Below are 23,802 nucleotides of genomic sequence, written 5' to 3' on the forward strand. Positions count from 1 at the left end.
TTTAAGAAACTTCCCAATAAAAACCATGCATTCCTCATTCTCATTCTGTTCTCTGAACTGCTGGTTCTGACTCCTGAAACAATGTAACTCTAAGTAACTTGACAAAATCCGTTCCGTGGTATAGCAGGTATAGTAGGGAGAGATGGTGCCTAGAGTAGCAGTGGGATAATAGTCTCTGGGAAGGGACTGTGGCTGTGGGATAGCAGGTATAGTATGAAGAAATGGTACCTATAGTAACAGTGGGATAATAGTCTCTGGGAAGGGACTGTGGCTGTAGGATAGCAGGTATAGTAGGGAGAGATGGTGCCTATAGTAACAGTGGGATAATAGTCTCTAAGAAGGGACTGTGGCTGTGGAATAGCAGGTATAGTAGGGAGAAATGATGCTTATAGTAACAGTGGGATAATAGTCTCTGGGAAGGGAGTGTGACTGTGGGATAGCAGGTATAGTAGGGAGAGATGGTGCCTATAGTAACAGTGGGATAATAGTCTCTGGGAAGGGACTGTGACTGTGGAATAGCAGGTATAGTAGGGAGAGATGGTGCCTATAGTAACAGTGGGATAATAGTCTCTGGGAAGGGACTGTGACTGTGGAATAGCAGGTATAGTAGGGAGAGATGGTGCCTATAGTAACAGTGGGATAATAGTCTCTGGGAAGGGAGTGTGACTGTGGGATAGCAGGTATAGTAGGGAGAGATGGTACCAGACAAATAGCTCTGTCTGCATGACTTTTATATTAATGTTGAAATGGTAAATAGCAGGGGCTACTAAGGTAATAGCATGTTCTAAGGCCTAAGGGTTTGACTAATAACATTTCATCGGAGAACAAGGGACAATTAAATAAACAGTCATATTGGAGCTGAAAATGAGCCTGGACAACTTTTATAAATCCCTCATAAATCCACTTTGCCAATAAGATTGTGCATGTATTTAGCGACAGGTAGGGGCAGTGTATCACTTTAACACGAGTGACAAGACTAGAACTTGTACAGAACATACCTTCTCGTCATTGTTTTAATCTCAAAATATCGCTGCTTTGTGTTACTTCCTGAACTAAACAGGGCAACTAGGGAAATACAAGAGACTCCAGCAGCTATAGGGGCCCGGCGTCCCTGTCGACAAACAGCTTCAATAGATTTTTAAATACAAATGTCTAGTTGCCAAAGTTCGGGACTAGGGAGGCAAAATTCGGTTCTGTGTGGGACACTGCTTTGAAGTTAAAAAGTACATCGCCACGCCTTTCTCAGGTCACCAGAACTTTGCGTTCAAAATGATCATTACATATAAGTCCGCCACAACCATAGAGTCGGGATTCTAAACCAAGAGGAGCGCTCCGAACGTCAACCGGAAGCTCGTGAGCGGAGACGATTTGATGCTATGGCGTCATCATACATCGACGGTGGTTGTGAGAAAGGGAGCAATATGTCGCCGTTGTCGTTTTGCTCGACTGAAGCAAAAAATAAATTCACGGTGAGCTGTAATTTTATACTTATACAAATGTGTGTACGGCTGCTGTGTATGTTTCTGTTGTCTGTACACACACTCTCTCTTTTTTCCTGAGACTGGAGTCTGCGCCCTGCAGCGCTTTACCTGATCTACATTAGTGTAATGTTGTAATTTGGCCGCAGCTGTACAGACAGATACTAATAATCTTAATCTGGCAGCAATTTATAATGAAACAATTAAGTGGCATTTTATTCGATATCACTTTACACTCAGTCAAGGATAGAGCTCTCTTTCTTTCTCTCTCTCTCTCTCTCTCTCTCTCTCTCTCTCTATATCCTTAAATTTATATTACGACATCACTCGTGTAACCAACGTTTCGGCCCTCACTGGGGCCTTTATCAAGGATCATCATCCTTGATAAAGACCCCAATAAGGGCCAAAACTTTGAATACAAGAGTGATGTCTTAATAAAATTGTTTGATTCACATAACTTTGGAGTGCTGGTCCGTATTGAAGGTTATACATTCTAATTGATCACAGCACCCACTCGATTATTGGAGGAAGAGTGTGGGTACTTACAGGACAATTTTTATATATATATATATATATATATATATATATATATATATAAAATCACATCCGTAGAGTATGCTCGGCAGTGAATAAACATTTCCAATTGTACAGGCTTATTGTCTAAGGCAGGGGTGCCCAGACTTTGTCACCTCGCGACTTACTCTTGCCACCTGATGCCATCATGAGATCTACCTTAACTCATAGCAGGATGGCGACGACTTTTTTTTTTTTTTACACGCAACTATTTATACATTGAATTCTATGGGCGGGCAACTTTTTCTTTACATGCTACTATTTATTTTTAGACGCAACTATTTATTTTTTCTTTGGAGATGTAACAAAACCAATGAAAAGGCTTTATACATATACATACACAATGTATTTGTTTCAGGTACACTAAACTCTATACATTAGGAAACCAAGATATCATGCAGTAAGAATTCTAGGAGGACATTATGAAGTGATACCATAATGCAGGTTGAGCACAAGCTACTGTTCCCAGCCAGGTGAACTAGGGAATTCCCAGTTGCATTCTGGTAATACCAGCAGGGGGCGCAAGTTCTAAGGGTCCATGCAGGGAAAGAGAAGAAGGTGTCAGATAAGTATTCTATCAGGTTTCCAATGAGGTGGGGAGACACAGGAGAAGGATGAACAGTAGTAGGAGGAGGTGGAGGCATAGCCAGTCCCTACCTTTCATTAGGGAGAGCTCAGCCTTCCTCCTTTCCCTCTCCAATGCCGCACTGCGGGGCTTGTGGAACAGTTCGTATCGGCCTGGAGACAGGAGGCGCACCAGGAGTCTCATGTTGCAACTTATGCCGTCACCATCAGGAAGCGCCATTTTAACTCCTGGCAGGTCGCGGTCTACCAGGAACAAACCCGGGATCTACTGGTAGACTGCGATCGACGTCCTGGGCACCCCTGTTCTAAGGTGACAGAACATAAATATTAAATTGGATTATTAAAAAGTATGCAATGACAGGGTCCATTTGAAGCTTTCTTTTCTTTATAGATTGTACCATCCCATTATTCGTGAACATTTCTCCAGTTGATGTGCTAATGTCATAGTGTTACAGTTGTGATCAATAAATACATACATTTCAGCTCATTTTTAAGTTTCCTTTTTTCTTAGGCTGCCACCAGAGAAGCAGTAGGGTGCAAGAACCTCAAACCTTTGCTGAACATATTTAGCCAGCTGCCTGGAAGGTACATTTATAAATGAAAGAATAGCCTGTGAACTAGGCCTTGTGTTTCCTTATTTGACTTGGACTAATGTTTGTTTTTCAGTGAAAATGAGAAGAAGCTGGCACTCGATCAAGTATTTAGAGTTGTTCTAGAGGAGGAAATTGTAAGTCAACTATACCATAAAAAGTAGTATTTTTTTGACCTTCAATCCACTGCAAATGCAGCATATTGTAAAGCACACCGGTAATTTGAAAAAGTATTAAAATATTAAAAAAAAAAATTATATATATATTATTTTTTTTGTTTTTTTTTCTCTGAGAATACATAACCCAGCTACAAAAAAATCAAGAACCATTTCCTATCATAAATAAAATAAATCTTAGTACTCATGGCAGGTGTGAACATTTGGGTTCATCACTGTTGGCAGTACTTACTCATATATCTGTGTAGAGCATTTCCATAAACGTGAAAATTGACTTTTAATAAGACTCGTGGGGTTTTGTCATTAACACACTGGGGCAGATATATCGAGGGTTAATTTACCCTCGATATTCGACTGGGGAATGAAAATCCTTCAACTTCGAATATCGAAGTCGAAAGATTTTGCGCAAATACTTTGATCGAAGGAACGATTCAAAGGATTTTAATACAACGATCGAAGGATTATCCTTTGACCAAAAAAAGTTAGGCAAGCCTATGGGGACCTTCCCCATAGGCTAACATTGAGTTTGGTAGCTTTTAGGTGGCGAACTAGGGGGTCGAAGTTTTTTCTTAAAGAGACAGTACTTTGACTATCGAATGGTCGAATGATTTTTAGTTCGAATCGTTCGAGTCGAAGGTCGAAGTAGCCCATTCGATGGTCGAAGTAGCCAAAAAAACACTTTGAAATTCGAAGTTTTTTTTCTTCTATTCCTTCACTCGAACTTAATGAATGGGCCCCACTGTGTTTAATCTGGCCTGACATAGTAATCTGAAGGTCTAGTAACGCCACATAAGTACTTGTATATATTAATAGACCATATTTGGCTTTTCATAAGGTGCAAATACAATACTCTCTGCAACAGTGATGTTTTATAAATTGTAATAAAGCATCAAAAGGAAATACACTTGTTTAGGATAGGGTAACCATACAGTGTATTTATAGGTATATAAAGCTCTTTCGTTTTTTTGTTTTTTTTTTAATGTTATTGACCTTTTAACATGTTAGTGTTATATTTAGGTTTTGTTTGTGTTAACTTACGTTGCCTCCCTTTATATTTGTGTCTGCAGATAAACCAAGTGTCGTGTAACAACTGTCTTGCTATTATTTCACTGGCCATAAATGGGGTTACAGATGGTATGTATTTGATCTAGGAGAAATGTAACATATTAGGATGATAAAATATATAGTGCCCAACATCTTCTTTAAGATTTTAGAATATCTATTAGATTTTTGTTTAAATGTGCTTATGGCACACTGATCACAGAGAAGAAACAAAAGGAATTGTCTCTTAGAAAGAATTCTGCGGATGTGAGATGCATACAGCAGTATTTTGCTACTTTTTGCATACAGCAGTCGCCTCAAAGCTTTGACTACCATGTTTTGAGTTGGTAATTTCTTGCATATGTCATAACAACTTGCCTTGTTGATAGCTAAGAATAATCATTGCTGCAATGGGGAGCCTGTATGCATGGGGTGCACAACATTCTAAAGCAGCAGCTTCTTCCTCAGTAGAAAAAAAAATCTGAATAGAGAGACATAGTTTATACCTGGGTGCAACCAAAATGGAGTGGGCTCTCCAAAAATACAACCTTTTATGTGAGATTTTTATTCACCTTTATCTGCCATCAAATTTCATAAAGAAAATAATTAAACCACAGAGGTGAATGGATGAAAATTTCATTCAGTTTATCTTCTCCATTACACACCCCTTTCCCATCCATTGGGCTTGCCTTGGTTTGTGGTTTCCCCGTTAAGAATTCTGCCTGTGGGCATAAGAATGATGCAGATATTGCAAAGATTGCCTTTTTATAATATAGATACGCAGAGGGAATGTTGTGTACATTGTAAACTATTTAGCACCTGAATTAAGGGAAATAAAAAATAATTATTTATTTGGTATTCTTTCTCTTTGATATACTTTCTTTTGTTTTGAGGATGTTGCCCAGTATCTAACAATATATGGTTTCATAAGGTATTTGCACTGCAACCACCCCATTTGTGCTCCTGGGAGATGTGCTTGACTGTCTGCCTCTGGCATATTGTGACAAGATCTTCACGTTTGTAGAAAAAAATGTTGGTACCTGGAAATCTGTAAGTAAAGTGGCGTGTTTGTGTTTGTATGTCTATTGTGAGTTCTAATCAAACAGAAAAATGCAGTTTAACCAACGTGTATTTCTGCATAAATAGCAATGCTTTTTGAACATATAGAGTCAATCCCACACAAAAGAACAATAAGTCTACATATTATTGTTCTAGTCACCCCTTTCTATTTTTAGGATGTATTGCACACAACTGTACATGCATACTGTGCTATTTGTATACAGGTGTTCAAATGTAGTGTTGTTCTTGTACTTTAAAATAAAAATCTCAGTCTGCAAAAGATTGTTTGTGTCAGGGCAAATAACAGCTTGCAGTATGCATTTACACATACAGGTATGGGACCTGTTATCCAGAACAATCGGGACCTGAGGTTTTCTGGATAATGGATCTTTCTGTAATTTGGATCTTCATATCTTAAGCATACTAGAAAATCATGTAAACATTAATAAACCCAATAGGCTGGTTTTGCTTCCAGTACGGATTAATTATATCTTAGTTGGGCTCAAGTATAAGGTACTGTTTTATTATTACAGAGAAAAAGGAAATCATTTTTAAAAATTTGGATTATTTTACTTTATTGGAGTCTATGGTAGAGGGCCATTCCATAATTTGGAGCTTTCTGGATAATATGTTTCCGGATAACAGATCCCATACCTGTACTTGGTCTGCATCTCTGAAAACAAAAATACAGGTATGGGATCTGTTATCTGGAAATCCAGAAAGCTGTGAATTAAGTAAAGGCCATCTCCCATAGACTTGATTATAATCAAATAATCCAAATTTTAAGAAAAACATTTCTCTGTAATAATAAAACAGTACCTTGTACTTAATCCAAACCAATAAATAATTAATCCTTATTGAAAGCTATACCAGTTTATTGTATTTATTGTGTTTACATGATTTTCGCGTAGACTTGAGGTATGTAGATCCAAATTATGGAAAAATCCCCAGGTCCCAAGCATTCTGGATAACAGGTCCCATACCTGTACCATCAAGGGGTATTTTAGGGCAATATCAACTTATGGGTATGTTTCTGTCATATCTTTGCTTTTGAATTCTGTTCTAGGCCTGGTCCGTGTGTGCAGTTTTATCGCTCTGTTAGTGTGCTTGTACAAATGTCACACTCTTCTGGTCTCTGCATATGCAGGTATAAGTGACCTAGGGAATAGTGTACAATGTACAGGAGGAAGTACAAGGCTATCATTTTAATGTAGATTAAAGGTGTTTTTGTACTGTGACGTTATAGCTATTATATGCTATATTAAAACTAACCATTAATTCCTAGCCCTCCCCCAAGGTCCTGCATCGTGTCGGGTACCCGGGGGTTACCCGCAAAAACCTGAGGGTATAGATGCGGGTTGGAGGTTCTGCGGGCTTGCGGGTCACGCCGCGGGTCTTCTCGATAGCAATTTTTATTCCTTTTTTCTGATCATGCCTACGTCACTTCCGGTTTACAATGACGGCACTTCCATTTTACGCCTTTTCCCCCTGATCGCGCATACTTCCGATGATGTCACTTCTGGTTTACAATGACAGCACTTCCTGACTCTTGATGGTCAGCGGGTCCGGGTTGTGGGCAAGGTACTTGCGGGTCGGGTAGCGGGTAAGAATGCAAGTCTGGGTTGCGGATTGCAGGTTCGGGTCACATACGAGTTCCAAAAAATGGACTCGCGCAGGACTCTACCCCAAGGTCTGAATTAATATTTCATTATATTCATTAACAGTATTTATCTCTGACAAAAGCATTCATTTTCTTTCAGAATACCTTTTACTCAGCGGGGAAAAATTACCTCCTTCGGATGTGTAATGGTGAGTGTCCTTGTTTTTCAATAAAAATGTTTGATTATTTTAGGGATGCACCAAATACAGGATTCAGTTATGGATTTGGCCAAATTCTAGCAATAAACTCATTATTTACAGCAGAATTGCCCATACTTTACTAACGTGAGGTCTACTTTTTGTGATGTTGTCCCACCATGTTCTACATATATACAGTAAAAGCATTGTTAGCATTCTGTTCCATTGAAAATACTACTTAAATATTGATTCATGAGAAAATGTATAGAACATCCCGATCTACCATTTGGACACCACTTAGTTACAGGATAATTGAATGTTTCAAATCAAACCCTTATTTAGTAAACCACCAGCAGGTCAATGCATTTCAAGTGCTTGTATGGAAAGATCCTACTTCAGAAGCATGCATACTAGTGGGATTTACTCCCCTTTGTACAAATGGTTACATTGTAACTCGTGAGCTCTTTAATTAATCCTAATTCCTGTCCTTCATGGAATAACCAATATTTTATTGAGCGTAGTGGCACAACATTTCAATATAGCAGTACATACACACCTATTATTTCTGAAATCAAGAAACACTGCAGCTTTTTGTAGTGAGGAACAATGATATGCACATGTTGTTATACCGGTCATTGTGATTGTTTTTTTTATTTAAAATTAAAATAATGTAATTATAATGTATGGCAGCTGCCACATCTATGTAGAAAGCAAAGCTAAAAATGTGTAGATACTGAGGCATTCATGTAAATACTACTTTTAACTAGGGCACAATTCATCTTAAAGTAGAAATAATGTCTGTAGCTACATATGGTATACTTTATACTGAACTTACTGTACCATTACTGAGGTTTAGCAGCCCTGTAACAAGACTGATCCATGCATTCAGAGTTGTCTGCAGTTCCCCAAATTGATCTTGTTAGTCCATCTTTTCAGTGACACCGCACAGTTCTCTTGGCTGTTATGAAACTTATGGGTAAAACAGGCATATCTGTTAATATTAATAATAGTAACTGAAGCTACAGGGCTGATTATTATCCAACTCTGATGCTGAATTATTTGCCAGCATTTAAGGGAAGTTCACCTTTTATTAGATATGGTACCGGTTATCCAAAATGCTTAGGACCTGGGGTTTTCCAGATCTTTCTGTAATTTGGATCTTTAAGTCTACTAGGAAATCATGTAAACATTAAATAAACCCAATAGGCTGGTTTTGCTTAATTATATCTTACATTAAATGTATCTTAGTTGGGATCAAGTACAAAGTACTGTTTTATTATTACAAAGAAAAAGGAAATAATTTTTTACAATTTTGGATTATAATAGAGTCTAAGGGAGACGGCTTTTCCATATTTTGGAACTAGATAATGGATTCCATACCTGGAGTATATTAGCTCCCAGACTCTGGCACTGGTCTCCTAGGGGGACCAAGGGAAGGCCATTTAGGGTAATATTAGGGGGATTTGGCTTTCCTTGAGTATGTAGTACCGGACTGAGGCTCAGTTACAGTGATATTTGGGGTGAACACAGGTTTTCATAGGTTTTTGGTATAAGCTAAGTGGAATGCTAAAGAAATATTGTGCCTCAAAGAGGGTCTTGAACAGAAAAAATATCAGATTCTGGTATAAATGGCTTTTTTCTTGGCAACAAAGTCAGTTTGTTGCCACTTACCTGAGCTGGAATTCCTGCAGTTAGCTCCTGGCTTGAGATTTGTCATACAAGCACATCAGGTTTACATCACACTTTATAAAATTTTATAAATCCACTACAGATTGTGAATGTTTGTTCAAAGCAGTCTGACATATATATTTCTTTGACAAATAGTTTGCTAAAATTAGTGAAATGGGGAAAATCTCAAACTCCTGGGGGCCTGTCTGTATTCCCCGTTTGATACTTGTTAAATCTGCTACGTAAATCACAACCATAAAGCATATAAGTAACTGTTCATGCAATTGTATGGGGTTTTAAGGAAAAAATAAATGTTTTCTACATTTTTAGACCTCTTAAGAAGACTATCAAAATCTCAGAACACGGTTTTCTGCGGAAGGATTCAACTATTCCTTGCACGACTCTTTCCTCTCTCTGAAAAATCAGGTAAGCATCATGTCACTGAAGCGGAACTATTGCTTCTGCTGGCCAGTTAGCTGTTTAACACTCACTTTCTTCTGTTTGTGCTTTGTTAAAGGTTTGAACTTGCAGTCACAGTTTAATCTGGAAAATGTCACTGTATTTAATGCCAATGAGCAGGAAAGCACCTTGGGGCAGAAGGCAAGTGGTTTTGTTATTCATTCTAATGGTATTTTACTTATCCTAATACAGTAAAACATGCCAGTGTCCATCAATTGTTGACCGCTCCTAGCACCCATTGGTTATTTGGGTTGTATACTGGATATTCCTGAGATTTACACATGCACACAGATGTAGCTGCCATGAATTTTGTGTTTTCTAGCAGGTGGAAGAAAAAGATGATGGGATGGAGATTGAAGAAGGGGAAATGGGAGATGACGATGCACCCAATAGTTCGTAAGTTTGCTTAAAGGGAAAATATACCCCCTTTTTTTTGATGAGCTCATTTAGTTGGACATTTAGCAGTAATATATTGCATCTGTATGAGGTGTAAGCAGTACTTCTGAATAGCCAGGACATTTAGTCTGCTCCCAAGAGCCTTCTCACTAGGATGGGAGACCTCCTTGTGATCTTAAAAGAAAGATATGAGTCTTCACTATGATCGATAATATAATGGTGATGGAGAAATTAACCTCAACACTTAAAGACAAGCAAAAATAGTTTAATAAAATCTGGTCTTAATGGCTGACCTATAGGGGCATTGCAGCTTTCCCAGTTTGTGTCTATCCCAAATGAAGGTTCTTTTAGCTGATATAACTCATGGACTATGTATACCCCTCGGGATAAATGGTAAAGAAGAATTGTGTAGTTATACACTGTTGGATTTGCTTTGGTTTTACTGTATTACCTCTTTGTCATGTTTACACGTTACAACTCTAGGGACTGAATCCAGGATTCAGTTCGGGATTCAGCCTTTTTCAGCAGGATTCGACCTTCTGCCCGACCGAACAGAATCATTATTTGCATAAGCAAATTAGAGCAGGGTGGGAAATCGTGTGACTTGGATTTCTTGTGTGTTTGTTGAACTTTGTGGACATCGCCCTTACAGCATTGAAATTATTTTACAGATCTATTCCAATAGATTACAACCTGTATAGGAAGTTCTGGTCAATTCAAGACTACTTCAGAAATCCTGTGCAGTGTTACGACAAGAACTCCTGGAAGACCTTTCTCAAAGTACATAAATCTTATCTCATACTGTACCAATAATAAAGCATCTTGTTAAGTTTTGTCCTTCTTTCCTTCCAAGTCTGTCCATCTTGTTGCTTGTTGTCCTTTTTCTCCCTTCAATTGTTTTCAAGCATAATTGGTATTGTAAACTGATGAATTGATGTGGTCTTAGTTTTCAGATGAAGTTCTTACTGTATTTAAAAGTTATAAGCTGGATGATACTCAGGCGTCAAGGAAGAAAATCGAAGAACTGAAATCTGGAGGAGAACATGTATATTTCGCCAAATTCTTGACTAGTGAAAAGGTAGTTTCTTTGTATTCCATGTCTGAAATGTTAAATGTGTTTCTATTGGACTATGGGGAAACAACATATTATTGTTGTTATTATTTCCAGTGGAAATAGTTAAAATCTAAGTGCCTGTCACACAAAAACACACACATTTGCTTACTACTGTTAATGCTTAGAAAATCTTACCTATATAATCTTAAAACTATACATTCTATTGACTTATAAATTATATTTATCTGGCTTGCATATATACATCACACCACTAAACATATAAGTGATTAATATGAATTAATATGAATATGGTAGGGATGCACCAAATCCACTATTTTTGATTCGTCCGAACTCCCAAATCCTTCTCGAAAGATTCTGAATACCGAATCCGAATTAGCATAAGAAAATTAGGGGTGGGAAGGGGAAAACATTTTTTACTTCCTTGTTTTGTGACAAAAAGTCACACGATTTCCCTCCCGTCCCTAATTAGCATATGCGGATTCCGTTCGGCCGAATCCTTCTGAAAAAGGCCAAATCCATACTTAGGGGTCTATTTATTAAAGGTCGAGATTTGTTTTCTCTAAAAATGTTTTTTTTTTCCCAACAATTTTTTAGAGGGAAAAAAACTAGATGTATTGTGCCCCAAAGCAGCAAAAAAAAATCCCAATCCTAAAATACACTAGGTAAAATTTGTCGAATTAATGTAAAAGTCAATGGCCATTTTCCCCATTTGAAGATTTTTTTTTTTTTGCCTTCACGATTTTCGGTTGTTTTGACATTGGTTTTCACTTGAAAACTCTATAAATTCCAGTTTCTTTAAAGCCTATAGGTGTTCATTAATTTTTTCCCTTTTTTTTTTTTTTTTTGGAGTATAGTTATTAGTAAATTAGCCAAATTCATTGATGGGAGTTTTCAAGTTTGTTTCTGGTAAAATATGAGGGAAAAAATTTTAGTAAATAAACCCCTAAATGTCTCTTGGATAAAGGATTGATTATAGATATATTTATATAATATAAACTTATCAAAGTGGCTCTATAAGTCAGTGAATTTACTGTGTGACTAGAATACTGGCATCTTACAGGTGAAGGGCCAGTCTGTGTGTGTAACTCGAGTATCTGATCTAAACACAAGATATAAAGTGTGCGAGTGATTAAATTAGTCTGCACAGAATGTTCACTATTTGACACTAATGCTGACATTTTATAAATTGTTGAAAAGCAGGAAACATGTTGTTCTCAGACTCTTTGCCATGCTCTAAATATATTATCTTGCTACACTTTTTAAATGTATTATTTTTGTTTGTTTAAGTTAATGGATCTGCAGCTGAGCGACAGCAACTTCCGCCGTCATATATTGGTACAGTACCTTATTCTGTTTCAGTATCTGAAGGGACAAGTCAAATTTAAAAGGTAACTAGTGGAAATGCAATACATGGTATGAATCTGTTGGGCATAACTTTACATAGAGCATAATCGTGGTTAAATAAAATGCACCTGCACTGTCTGCTATTCAATAAAATGAATGTGTTATAAGAGCATCTGTTTTCAATTAAGGATGTGTGAAAAGTCTTTGAGAGCAGTGACAAACCTTTGAGAGCAGATATATCAAAATGTGAGATTAGAGGTCACTACAGAAAAACTCCCCCTCATTCTATCCATTCCTATGGGATTGTTAGAAGTGTATTTATCAAATGTTTAACTCTAGTTTTCATGTGCTTCTAAAAATCCCATAGGAATCAATAGGAACTGGACGAGTTTTTCAGTGGTCAACCAATATTCTTCAGCAACTCATGGTATAGTAGGATGCTTAGAGCCACAGATAATGGTTTCCCTTCAGTACATAGTGATACATAATATTAAATTGTATTGTACATACTTTGCTTCCTCCTCATCAGCCCAAAGACCCCCTGTTACATGACACTTTCAGATTGTGTTTGTTACATTACTATTTCTAATCCACGATTATGCTCTATGTAAAGTGAATGCTCTATCCCTCTTTGCCTTTATTAAGTAGATCTCCTTCATTTACGACTTAAACTCAACAAATCATTTTACCATGCAATGTACTCTGTTTCCAAAATGCTCATCTATAATCCTTCACACAAGGAAAGGTGCACTTTGATCTTGGTGGCTCTTATAGTAAACCCAAATGAAATAGTATCTATGTATCAGTATCCGTGGTTTATACTAAGTAGAGCAAATATTGGGTGTTCACTCAGAATGATGACTTGATAGTGTATTGATTAAGATGTAAAGCTTATCTTACACTGTCTATTTTGTATTTCAGTTCCAATTATATTCTTCTAGATGAACAATCTCTCTGGATTGAGGATACCACTAAACTTGTCCACCAGGTCTGTGTAAATAAAAGTATTACTGTTTCATAATTTGTTTCCTATCCGAAGTGCTAATGTGATTTTTCTCTCCAATCATACAGCTCCTTTCTGAAATACCCCCAGATGGGGAAAAGTTTTCTAAAACAGTGGAGGTAATATTTTGATTTTTTTTTTTTTTATAACTCTTTATTTATTAAACATAGAGTTTTCATTTTCATCTGTACAACATCTATGCAATGACATTTGTAGACCCCAGATCAGCACATTATTTCACAATATACAGAAAAAGTAATATAAAATAGAATAAAAAGGCATGGCATCCATAATATGGAAAGAAATCATATGCATCCTAGGTGTACCTGTTCCCAATAAAGGGAAAGTTCTTCGGGATAATTGCAAACAGTGTCAGCATTCCGTACATGTATACAGAGAGGAAAAGGAGAACAGAAACAGCAGGTAGGAGAAAAGAAAGAGTAAGGGAAGAAAAAGAGAAGGAAAATAAAGGAACATCATAAAAACAGCAAAAATGACCGAGCTCGGGGGTGAATTGAAAAAAAAAAAAAAATAAAAGGGTCCCTATCCGGGAACAAGTTAGCATGTCGTCGGGGGATGTAAAGTGTCCCAAGGAGACCAAACTTTCTCGTACATTGGTAAACGGGAGGCATGCAAGGCAGCCATATATTCCATTCGTCGTATGTCCTGGATAGCTGTTTTCAATTCGGTTGCTGTGGGAGGTTGAAGCTTCTTCCAGTTGCGGGCTATAACCCGTCTAGAGGCAGTTAAAATCAAATTAGCTAATTTTTGGCTATGTTTCTTAAGCCCAGGGAGTGGAGACCCGAGCAAAAAAGAAAGTGGGTTTTGTTGTATATCGGTACCAAACAGTAGAGCCAACATGTCCCACACTTCTTGCCAATAATGAGCCATGAGAGGGCACGACCAGAAAACATGGTAGAGAGTCCCCACACCGCCACAGTGCCGCCAACACTCCGGGGATACTGTCGGGTAAAACGAGTGGAGCTTACTCGGCGTCAAGTACCATTGCATAAGAATCTTATAATTGGTTTCCTTGTGAGTCACACAAACCGAGGCCCTTCTGAGATTCTCCCAAATTAGTGACCATTGCGGGAGGGTGATCACTTCCCCAAGCGCCTGTTCCCAGGCCAGCATATAGCCATGTTTCAAAAAAGAGGGCTCGGAGTAGGTATTGAGGGTGCCATAAATGTCGGATATAAGCCCCTTCCTGGATCCTCTAGTGGTCATAATCGAATCCAAAGGACTGAGCACCGAGGGGGCCTGAGAGCCCACCATTGCCAGGGCAAAATGTTTAATTTGAAGATATTGGTAAAACAACGAATTACTAAGCTCATATTTGGCTTGAAGTTCTTGAAAAGAATACAGTTTACGAGTGAGCGGGTGATAAAGGTCCCTGAGCTGAGTTAGACCGGCCTGTCGCCAGGGCTGTGCAAAAGAGTCCGTAAGCCCAGGAGGAAAGTAAGGGTTGCCCCAGAGAGGGCTTAGCCGATATGGCCCTGGGAATGTGTTAAACTGTACTTTAGCATAGTTCCATAATGACACAGTCAATTTTACCGAGTTCAGTACACAGTCCTTGACTTTCAGCAACTTCTTCGAATCCCATAAAAAAGAGGAGATGGCAAAAGGAGAAACAGTATCATTTTCCAAAGATACCCACTTCCCACAAAGTGTCCTGGCCGACCATGCCACTGCCTGCCTTAAATGCGCAGCCAGATAGTACCTAGTAATATCTGGAGCCCCCAGGCCCCTCCACTCCCTCGGAGATGTGAGCACCCTCTTAGATATTCTGTGGGATTTAGCAGCCCATATAAAGTTAACTAATTTAGCCTGAATCTGCTTCAATATTGTAAATGGGACTCGTATAGGCAAGGTCTCAAAATAATATAGCAATCTGGGAAGAGTTACCATTTTTACCGTGGCAATCCTGCCCAGCCAAGATAATGAATGGGAGGTCCATTTATCGAGATCCGCACAAGTCCTAGCAAAAAGTGGAGTATAATTTTCCTTATAGAGGGTGGCATAGCTTGGAGTCAAGCGGATCCCCAGATATTTAATATAGGCCGTTTTCCAATTATAATTAAAATTCAATTGCAGGAGCTTGAGTTGCATACAGGGGATATTTATAGGGAGAGCCTCGGACTTGTCCTGGTTAATTTTATGGTTAGAAAGTCTACTATACGTAGCTAAGACAGCATGCAAATTAGGGAGAGATGTCATTGGTCGAGTGAGAGTAAGGAGTACATCGTCGGCAAACAACGAAATTTTGTAAGTTTCACCCTTATGAGTGAGGCCCATAATATTAGGGGAGTTCCTAATTGCAACAGCTAATGGCTCTATTGACAGTGCATAAATCAAAGGGGAAAGGGGGCACCCCTGTCTTGTCCCATTGGTAATCGCGATGGAAGCAGACAAGTAACCCTCTATCCTAACCGCTGCTGACGGGCAAGAGTACAAAGCGGATATAAATATTTTGATTTTAACCTTTGGATCTGGCGAATAGTGTTAGACTATTGCATTGTACAGTGTAGACCTAACGGTATCAAAAATCTCTGCAGCATATACTGAATACAGAAGAAAACTGGAATGCATGGAAAAATGAAGGCTGTCCAAGTTTTGTAAAGGAAAGGTGAGGCATTTTTAAAGGTATATGTAAGTTACAGTGTGAGATGAAAGCATAGAGTAATATGGCAGCCGTTTACATATACTTATAGCGATGTATTGCCACAGAGTTTTGTTATTAAAGGAGAACCAGACCCTCCAACTAATGAAAACCCCTACCCTCCAAGTCTTTAATTACCCCTCGATGCAGAGTCAGTGGAGGCCATCTTCACCAATTCGGGAATTGTAGCAATATTCCGGTCCCACACAATTGCACAAGCGCCAAAGCCATGGAAATTGCTGTAGGGACCTGAAGATTCCCGAAGCGCCGGAAAATGGCACCCATGAGCTCTGCTGCACTGACACTGCATCGAGGGGTAATTAAGGACCTAGAGACATTAACAGGTATTAACACCTGTGCAGGGGGGGGGGACTATGGAGGGTAGGGGTTTTCATTAGTTGGGGGGTTTGATTCTCCTTTAATGGTTTTGTGGCTACAAGTTTTTGAATAACACAGCAGCATGTAAATATGTACTTACACACCACCTTTCTCATTTTCATTGTTTTCTATTTCATTACATTTTTGTTTTTTAGACCAACCGAAACAAAGCCACAGAAAATGGCAAGAAAACGACCAGTGCCAGAGGATTTTCTAGGAAAAGGTTCAAATAAAAAAATGTCACTTGGAAAGTAAGTGCACATGTTCTTAATTAGCAGCTTTGTTCTGTAATCCATTTCACTTTTTACTTTGCTAAAACATTTCCCCCTAACAGCACTTTAAGGGGCAGTGCACCCCATTTTTCACATGAGTACAGTGAATAGGCCTATTGTTTTAATTAGGAAGTCTCTGTTTTTTTTGTTATTCCTTGCACTAAACCGTGTCCAGTCTGAAATTCACTTATTTGTTTTGATCTAATGTGTGTGGGATAGAAACAGAGGCTGAGCAGTAGGGATGCACAGAATCCACTATTTTGGATTCGGCCAAATCCTTGGTGAAAGATTTGGCCGAATACCGAACCGAATCCAAATTTGCATATGCAAATTAGGGGCAGAAAATAAAAAAGTGGAAAAAATACTTCTTTTGTGACAGTCACTTGATTTCCCTACGCGCCCCTAATTTACATATGCAAATTAGGATTCGGTTTGGCCAGGCACAAGGATTCGGCCGAATCTGAGTCCTGCTCAAAAAGGCCGAATCCCGGATTCGGTGCATCCCTACTGAGCAGTGAAGTGCACACTAAGACAAAGCATCCATTTTTACAAGGTGGGGTTCATTTCAAGGCTAAAATACTATTTAAAGCAAGACATATTTTAGTTTAGTTCTACATCTATCTAGGGAAATAATCATTGCTTTGCATGTGCAGACCCCCTGGGGAAAACTTTATTCACAGCCCTGTACGGTCCTCACTGCACAGGATTTTACACCCAGCCCTTGTCAAGCCCTGACTCGATATTGGTGGGAAAAGCCATCAGTTGTGTTTCCTTGACTTCAACAGCAAGTGCATGTGAATAAGGCGTGATTATACAGCAAAGATCACGTTTAGTTATAGTTCTGGGAAATGTTTGTATAAAATAGAATTTCACATTGCCATGTAACCTAGCGAATCAGTATTCCAGATTGTTATCCTCTGTATTTTATCATTGTTATTTGGTTTTTGATTGGTTAGAACAGTGTGTTTTTCTTATTGGTGGTGAAGAGTGTAAAAGTTATGCTGTGAAAATATAACAAACAACGTGAATTGGAAGTGTCATTCTATCTTCCAGTGACGAATTAACCCGGCTTTGGAATCTGTGCCCTGACAACATGGAAGCTTGTAGATCTGAGAGCAGGTACAGTGAAACTGGTGATCTTCCCAGTCAGGGCAGGGTTACTGAGGTCTTTAATTTGTGTTTTAGATTTGCCTTTTGATATTACTTCATTATTAGGTTAGATTTGATTCTCATTTTATTAATTACATTTTATTAATTCTTCCTCTTGTCCCTCCCCCACCCCTTCCCACATAAATATGTGCATTGTATTTTGGACTCAGGGAGTTTATGCCATCTTTGGAACAGTTCTTCGAAGAGGCCATTGAACAAGCAGATCCTGAAAATATGGTGGAAAATGAGTACAAGTAAGTTTTGTTTTAAAATGAAAGCGTTCGTGATATTAGTCCAAAGCTGTTTTATCCCCTTATTTGCTTCAAGTGTAAAGGCAAGTTGCTTTACTTAGGGAAATTGTACTGTGTAACAATCTCTAACCATCGAGAAGAACCTCTGAAGTACATCGAAACTCTTGTGTACTTGGCTGCATTCGTATAAGAATGTATGAACTGGGGCTGTGTCCATTACTCTTGTATAACAAAATTATCAGCATGCAGCTTATTGTAATTATATATATATAGGTGTGGCTTCATTGCAAGTTACAGTGCATATATGCTATGTACCGATCTACCTAAACTGGTTATTAAAAAGTAAATGGCTCTCTAGTGAAATATATTATTACAGCCTATAATTATATAATAATCAAGCCATTAATATCCCTTAAATTGTATCCTTATAAAAGGTGCTTAGTGATGTCATCAGTTATAATCAGAGCTTAGTGATGTCATTTCTGTCACACGACTCATTGAAATATTAAAAATATAGTCCCCCCTTTTCTACAATATTTAAGCCTTTGGCCTCGTACTTTTACATAGTCATGGAATTTCTCAGTGACTTATAAAGACATTATTCACTATATTATGGTGGTTGCAAGAGTAGCACAAAAGCTCAGACAGCTTGAATAATAATCGCCCCAATGCCAGGAATGCAAAAATCGGCAAAATGATATAATAGTTCACCGAGTCCATACCTCCTGTCATCTTGTTGTTGTTCCACAGAATTTGCTTTGCAAAGCCAACCCTTTCAAGCACAAGATGTACCCTGTGGTGCCATCATGTTTTGTTTCCAGTTTATATTATGAAACCTTTTAAAGAATCCTTTTAAATTTGCATATATTCCATTTCATTTGGTCTGTCCGTATAAGAAGACAGTGCTGTGTAACTGGTGGGACTGTACATGATTGTTTACTGCTGATAATGTTGTTATATAAAATCTGCATTGTTTTACAGGGTGGTGAATAATGCCAATTATGGCTGGAGGGCACTCAGATTGCTGGCACGCAGAAGCCCCCATTTCTTCCAACCTACCAACCAGCAGTTTAAAAGCTTACCAGAATACCTTGAGAATATGGTGATCAAGCTAGCTAAAGAGTTGCCTGTAAGTCAGCCGCTGTTACAAGTATAAGTGTCTCTGCTAAAATAAACCCACTGTACAGAGTGAGGAGCCATGTACCTGTCACACCTGTCTCTATTTTATTGCCATTCCAGAGTCTATTTCATTTTCCATGTTTGGTGCCTTTAGGTTTTACTCCCCAAGTCATGCATGTCAGGTGTTTTAGGGGTTTTCATTTTGTATCATTTGTGGTTTTTGACTTATTTAGCTTTTTATTCAGCAGCTCTTCAGTGTGCAGTTTCAGCAATCTAGTTGCTAGGGTCCAAATTACCCTAGCAATCATGCACTGATTTGAATAAGAGACTGGTATGTGAATAAGAGAGGGCCTGAATAGAAAGACGAGTAATTAAAAAGTAGCAATAACAATAAATGTGTAGCCTTAGAGAATATTTGTTTTTAGATGGAGTGAGGGACCCCCATTTGAAAGCTGGAAAAGGTCTGTATCATAAATTTAAAATAATGAAGAACAATTGAAAGGTTGATTAGAATTGGCCATTCTATAACATACTAAAAGTAAACTTAAAGGTGAACCACCCCTTTTAAGTGTAATGTATCTCCTTCTGTTTAAAGTGTCCCATATTAAAAAAAAAAGTTTTAGAAGGTTTTATTGTAATTGTGACCAGATATTTTTGGTTAACACTTAACTTGCTCAGAAGGGAGGTTCAGTTCCATAGATCTGCTCAAAACATCTGTATTTTATGACGAGGGAAGATACACAAGAGCAACTTGCCAGCCCCCTATAGTGAGTGGTGTAGCAGTACAGTATATGTGATATGCAAGTCACTAGTGTCATATTGTACCATCACAAATCCACATACAGCAATAACTAAATGATGGGCTGTATAGTTCAGCTTCTACAGGGATTACAGTGGGGGAAAACAACTTTGTAGCTCTGCCGCATTGTAAATATGTTGCACTAAACAGACATTTATCAACGGTCGAATTTCGAATTCATGTGAGTTTTAAAAAATTCTCGGCTCGGACGAATTAAATCAACCCGAAAACTCAAGTCGAATTCCATTTGAATTAGAAAAACATTCAGCAATATACAGCAATTTGGCAGGTTTAAGGTGGCTAATCGTAGAATTCAAATTCTTAAAGGGCAAGAGTATGATTAATTTCGAAATTCGAATTAAAACTTGAATCGAGTTTGGATAACTCACAATTTGAATTTGAGTGTTTTGACCAAAAGAAACTAGAATTTTCACTTTGACCTTTAATAAATCTGCCCCTTAACGGAGAAGTCAACCTGTACAGGGAAAAAATCCTGCCCCCTCCCTCCAGGCCTAGTTGCCCCCCCCCTCAGGGCAAATGTCCCTAACTTGTTACTCACCCCACGGCGCAGGTCCTCTGCTGCGGAGTTCACAGGCGTCATCTTCTCCCGAGCGCTCTTCTTCCTGCTTTGCCTGGCGTTTTTTGGCGCATGCACAGTACGAGGCAAGTGCCGGGCAAAGCAGGAAGAAGATCGCTTGGGCGCCCGTGAACTCCGCAGCAGAGGACCTGCACAGGGGGGAGGGTTTTTTCCTCGTACAGGTCAACTTCTCCTTTAAGGTGGCCATAGACACACTAATAATATCGTACAAAACTAATCTGCGTGAACGGTGGGAGACGAGCCAACCGATATCGGTGGAAGACTTGGATATTAGTCGGCTCATCGATCAGGCTGCCTGGAAAATGTTGATCAGGCAACTGAAGGTGCTGAATCATCAGATAGAGGTAGAATTCTATTGTTTCTACCTGTATATCTGACAATTCAGCTCTACCCATCTTGAAAGATCGTAATTGTCTGCTGCACTTACATTAGAGCTGCTGTTTATATCTCCTTAGGAACAAGCATTGCTATACAAATTAGTTTGGACAATTATTTAGAACAGGAGTTACAGGTAGGGATCAGCACAAACCTAATATTCCTACAAGAAATAAAACAAATAGATTATTTTTATTGTAAAGCAGTGTCCCAGGTGTGAATGTGCCCCCCCCCCCCGAGAAGCAAATTAGCTCTCAGTGGTTTTTCCCTTCCCTTTGCACTGGACATGCCTTCCTTCCTGCCCTTTACCCCTTTTTTTTGATAATTTTGTGGTGACCCAAGTCTATGTACCTGTTTGTACAGTTGTGTCGAGATCAATGTGCTGGTTTTACATGGAATGCAAAGGATATCAGAATACACAAGCTGTGCAGTTCATAAGAGAAGAGGAACAGCATGGAAACTGTATATTTGTATACTATCCTCATTTTCTCTTCCTACTCCAGAGAGACTTCCCAGAACTTTCCCACTGTTGGGCATATAACAGCCTATTGTGATAGATTATACATTATCAAAGGGACTGTGAGAAGGCCAATCAGTGTGGAGCAGTTGTTGAATTTATGATTATCCAGAAATAGAACCAGAAATGCCCATGTCAAGCATCTCTGCTCTCACTAACGAGAGTCTGACTTTTATCTCGCTGCTGATTATACAGGATACTTTAGTGATGAGAAACCTATTCTTACAATTTCACCGCAGATATAGGATCAATCTCGGATACAATTAGGATAGAAGTTCAAACTCTGCTCTGACCAGCATAGAGTGATCTGCTGCTACTGTCATGTGTCAGACCTTTGCCTCTGTGTGTAGATATAGATGAATATTTCCTTAACAAGGACTGAGACTGTATTCACTCTATGCATTCCAGTTCTGCATCCAGACAACACAACACTCCCTAGAAAGTCTGTACATGGAATATTGCTGATTAAGGGCCTTAACCACTGGCTGGTTTGTGTTTAAAGGATAAGTAAACCTTTCGTATTAAACAGTAAACATTCATATTAACAGTACACATTTCTCTTAATATCTTTGGAAAAAAGGAAAATAAATGTTAACTGCAGAATTTCTTAGAAAGGCGCTCTCATCAATTTTATATTCACTTATTTTAAAGGTTTAATTATCCTTTAAGACCCGGCATGTCAGCACCTAAGCGCATAAGCCAATTCATTTGAAACACTTGTAGCATGTATTTAATACAATTCAGATGCTGCAGCAAAGAACAGGAGATTTGTTTATAAAGAGACAACATTGTAGTAGACGCACAGTTCCATTAGGGTGTCGGTTAAACACACGCTTTATCGCAAATCAACAATAGTATGACTAGTGCAATTTTCTAATAAAAGGATCATTGGTTGATCGATACGCTTCTCCAGAGTGATTCTATGGTCGATTTGTGAAGTTTATGTGCCTGGTTCTGTTTGAGAAACCTATTCCAGTAGAACCTCAATTTTACATCCCCTGATTTTAAGTTTTCCCTCATTTGTGGTCCCACCTATATAATATGCAAAATACATTTCCCTCATTTTACACCATTGTTTCTGGTCCCCTAAAAAATGTAAAATAGGGGTTCTACTGTATACAAAAAATAACCAAGGATCCTTTCACCCACATTTGTTTATATCTTTGTTATTGCAGCACATGATTGACACTGGCACATGTTTCTGTTTGTCGTTGGTACAGACTGATATATAAAATCAGAGAGACACTGATTCCAGCAGTTTCAGAGCCCCATTAACCTTATACTTGCCCCCATAAATTAACTTGCTGTTTATTTTTCTCAGCCACCATCAGAAGAAATAAAAACGGTGGACGAAGATGAAGATAATGAATCTTTGCTAAAGGAAAATAATGAAAGTATGTATTTTCTATAGAAATGCGAGTTGTTACCTGAATAGTTTCTGACTGATAGAGCCCCAGCATCAGATCACAAGCCCTCTAGAATACGAAGGAGAGTTAACCTCTATAGCAGGGTCTCTGGCCTCCAGCTGTTATAGATCTGTGTTTCTTGCTGTGGCTGCTGGGAGGTAAAATTACAGCCAGACATTTAGTATTACACTGAACCTGGTAAAGCAGCCTTGTAAAAAAACCCCCCCCCTCTACCTGGGCACAGTAGGGTTGCTACCTGGCCGCTAAAAATGATGCCAATGTTATTAATAGGAAAAGGTGGCAACCCTATGTACAAGGGAATCTGTACATTTTCATCATTAGGAACAGCTTTAATTTGCAATTTAAAATGACAGTCCCTTGTAACTTGCACAAGTTAATAGATACCGTTCTTACCAGTGAAACACCAACTGCTTTACATGTACTAGGAGTCATTCGTTAACACTCTGCCCTAAATCTTGTTTTGTAATACATTGGTGAAGTGACTTTGTATTTAAGAACTTTCTCTACTGCGTAGGTCCAGCAGAAGAACAACAGAAACTGAGCATGACAAGCGAGCAAATCGAGTCATTCGCTAACAAACTGGGAGAGCACTGGAAGACACTCGCCCCTTACCTGGATATGAAGGATTTGGACATTAAAATGATAGAATCTGACACCGAGGATGCTAAAATGAGAGCTAAGCTGCTGCTTCTCGGTTGGCAAGAACGGGAGGGAGGCCAGGCAAACATAGAGATTCTAATAAGTGCACTGAACAGCGCTGGCTTAAATGAATTGGCAGAAAATCTAACCAATGACTCCGAAAATGGTTCCTGATCATCACCTGGATGAATTATTGTGGGCTAGGACTTCCTACCCACTGCTGGCTGCACAAGCCGTATACAAGCCTTTCATGTAGAGATTTGTCTTTTTTTTATGTGATAAGAATTGTAGGATGGGAGGGGTTGAATGTTTATTAAAGCATTTTCTATTTCAATTGCCTTGTCATTGATACTGTATTTCCCCAGACCATTAGGT

General features: G+C 38.7%; 1 protein-coding gene across 2 annotated transcripts; it reads left to right on the forward strand.

The window, feature by feature from the left end:
• Positions 1-1,299: 1,299 nt before the first annotated feature.
• Positions 1,300-23,761, forward strand: thoc1.L (THO complex 1 protein L homeolog). Of its 2 annotated transcripts, none has more exons than XM_018266341.1 (21): positions 1,300-1,469; positions 3,148-3,221; positions 3,303-3,363; positions 4,470-4,536; positions 5,375-5,493; positions 7,263-7,311; positions 9,298-9,393; positions 9,485-9,567; positions 9,749-9,822; positions 10,494-10,602; positions 10,769-10,900; positions 12,185-12,285; positions 13,163-13,229; positions 13,313-13,363; positions 15,800-15,870; positions 16,437-16,532; positions 17,607-17,672; positions 17,873-17,956; positions 18,935-19,082; positions 22,683-22,755; positions 23,303-23,761. In XM_018266341.1, exons 1-21 carry the CDS (start codon positions 1,377-1,379, stop codon positions 23,599-23,601), a joined length of 2,013 nt encoding a protein of 670 aa, XP_018121830.1. In that variant the 5' UTR covers positions 1,300-1,376; the 3' UTR covers positions 23,602-23,761.
• The last annotated feature ends 41 nt before the right edge of the window (positions 23,762-23,802 follow it).

This window comes from Xenopus laevis, chromosome 6L (assembly GCF_017654675.1).
Source record: "Xenopus laevis strain J_2021 chromosome 6L, Xenopus_laevis_v10.1, whole genome shotgun sequence".
Classification (NCBI taxonomy): domain Eukaryota; kingdom Metazoa; phylum Chordata; class Amphibia; order Anura; family Pipidae; genus Xenopus; species Xenopus laevis.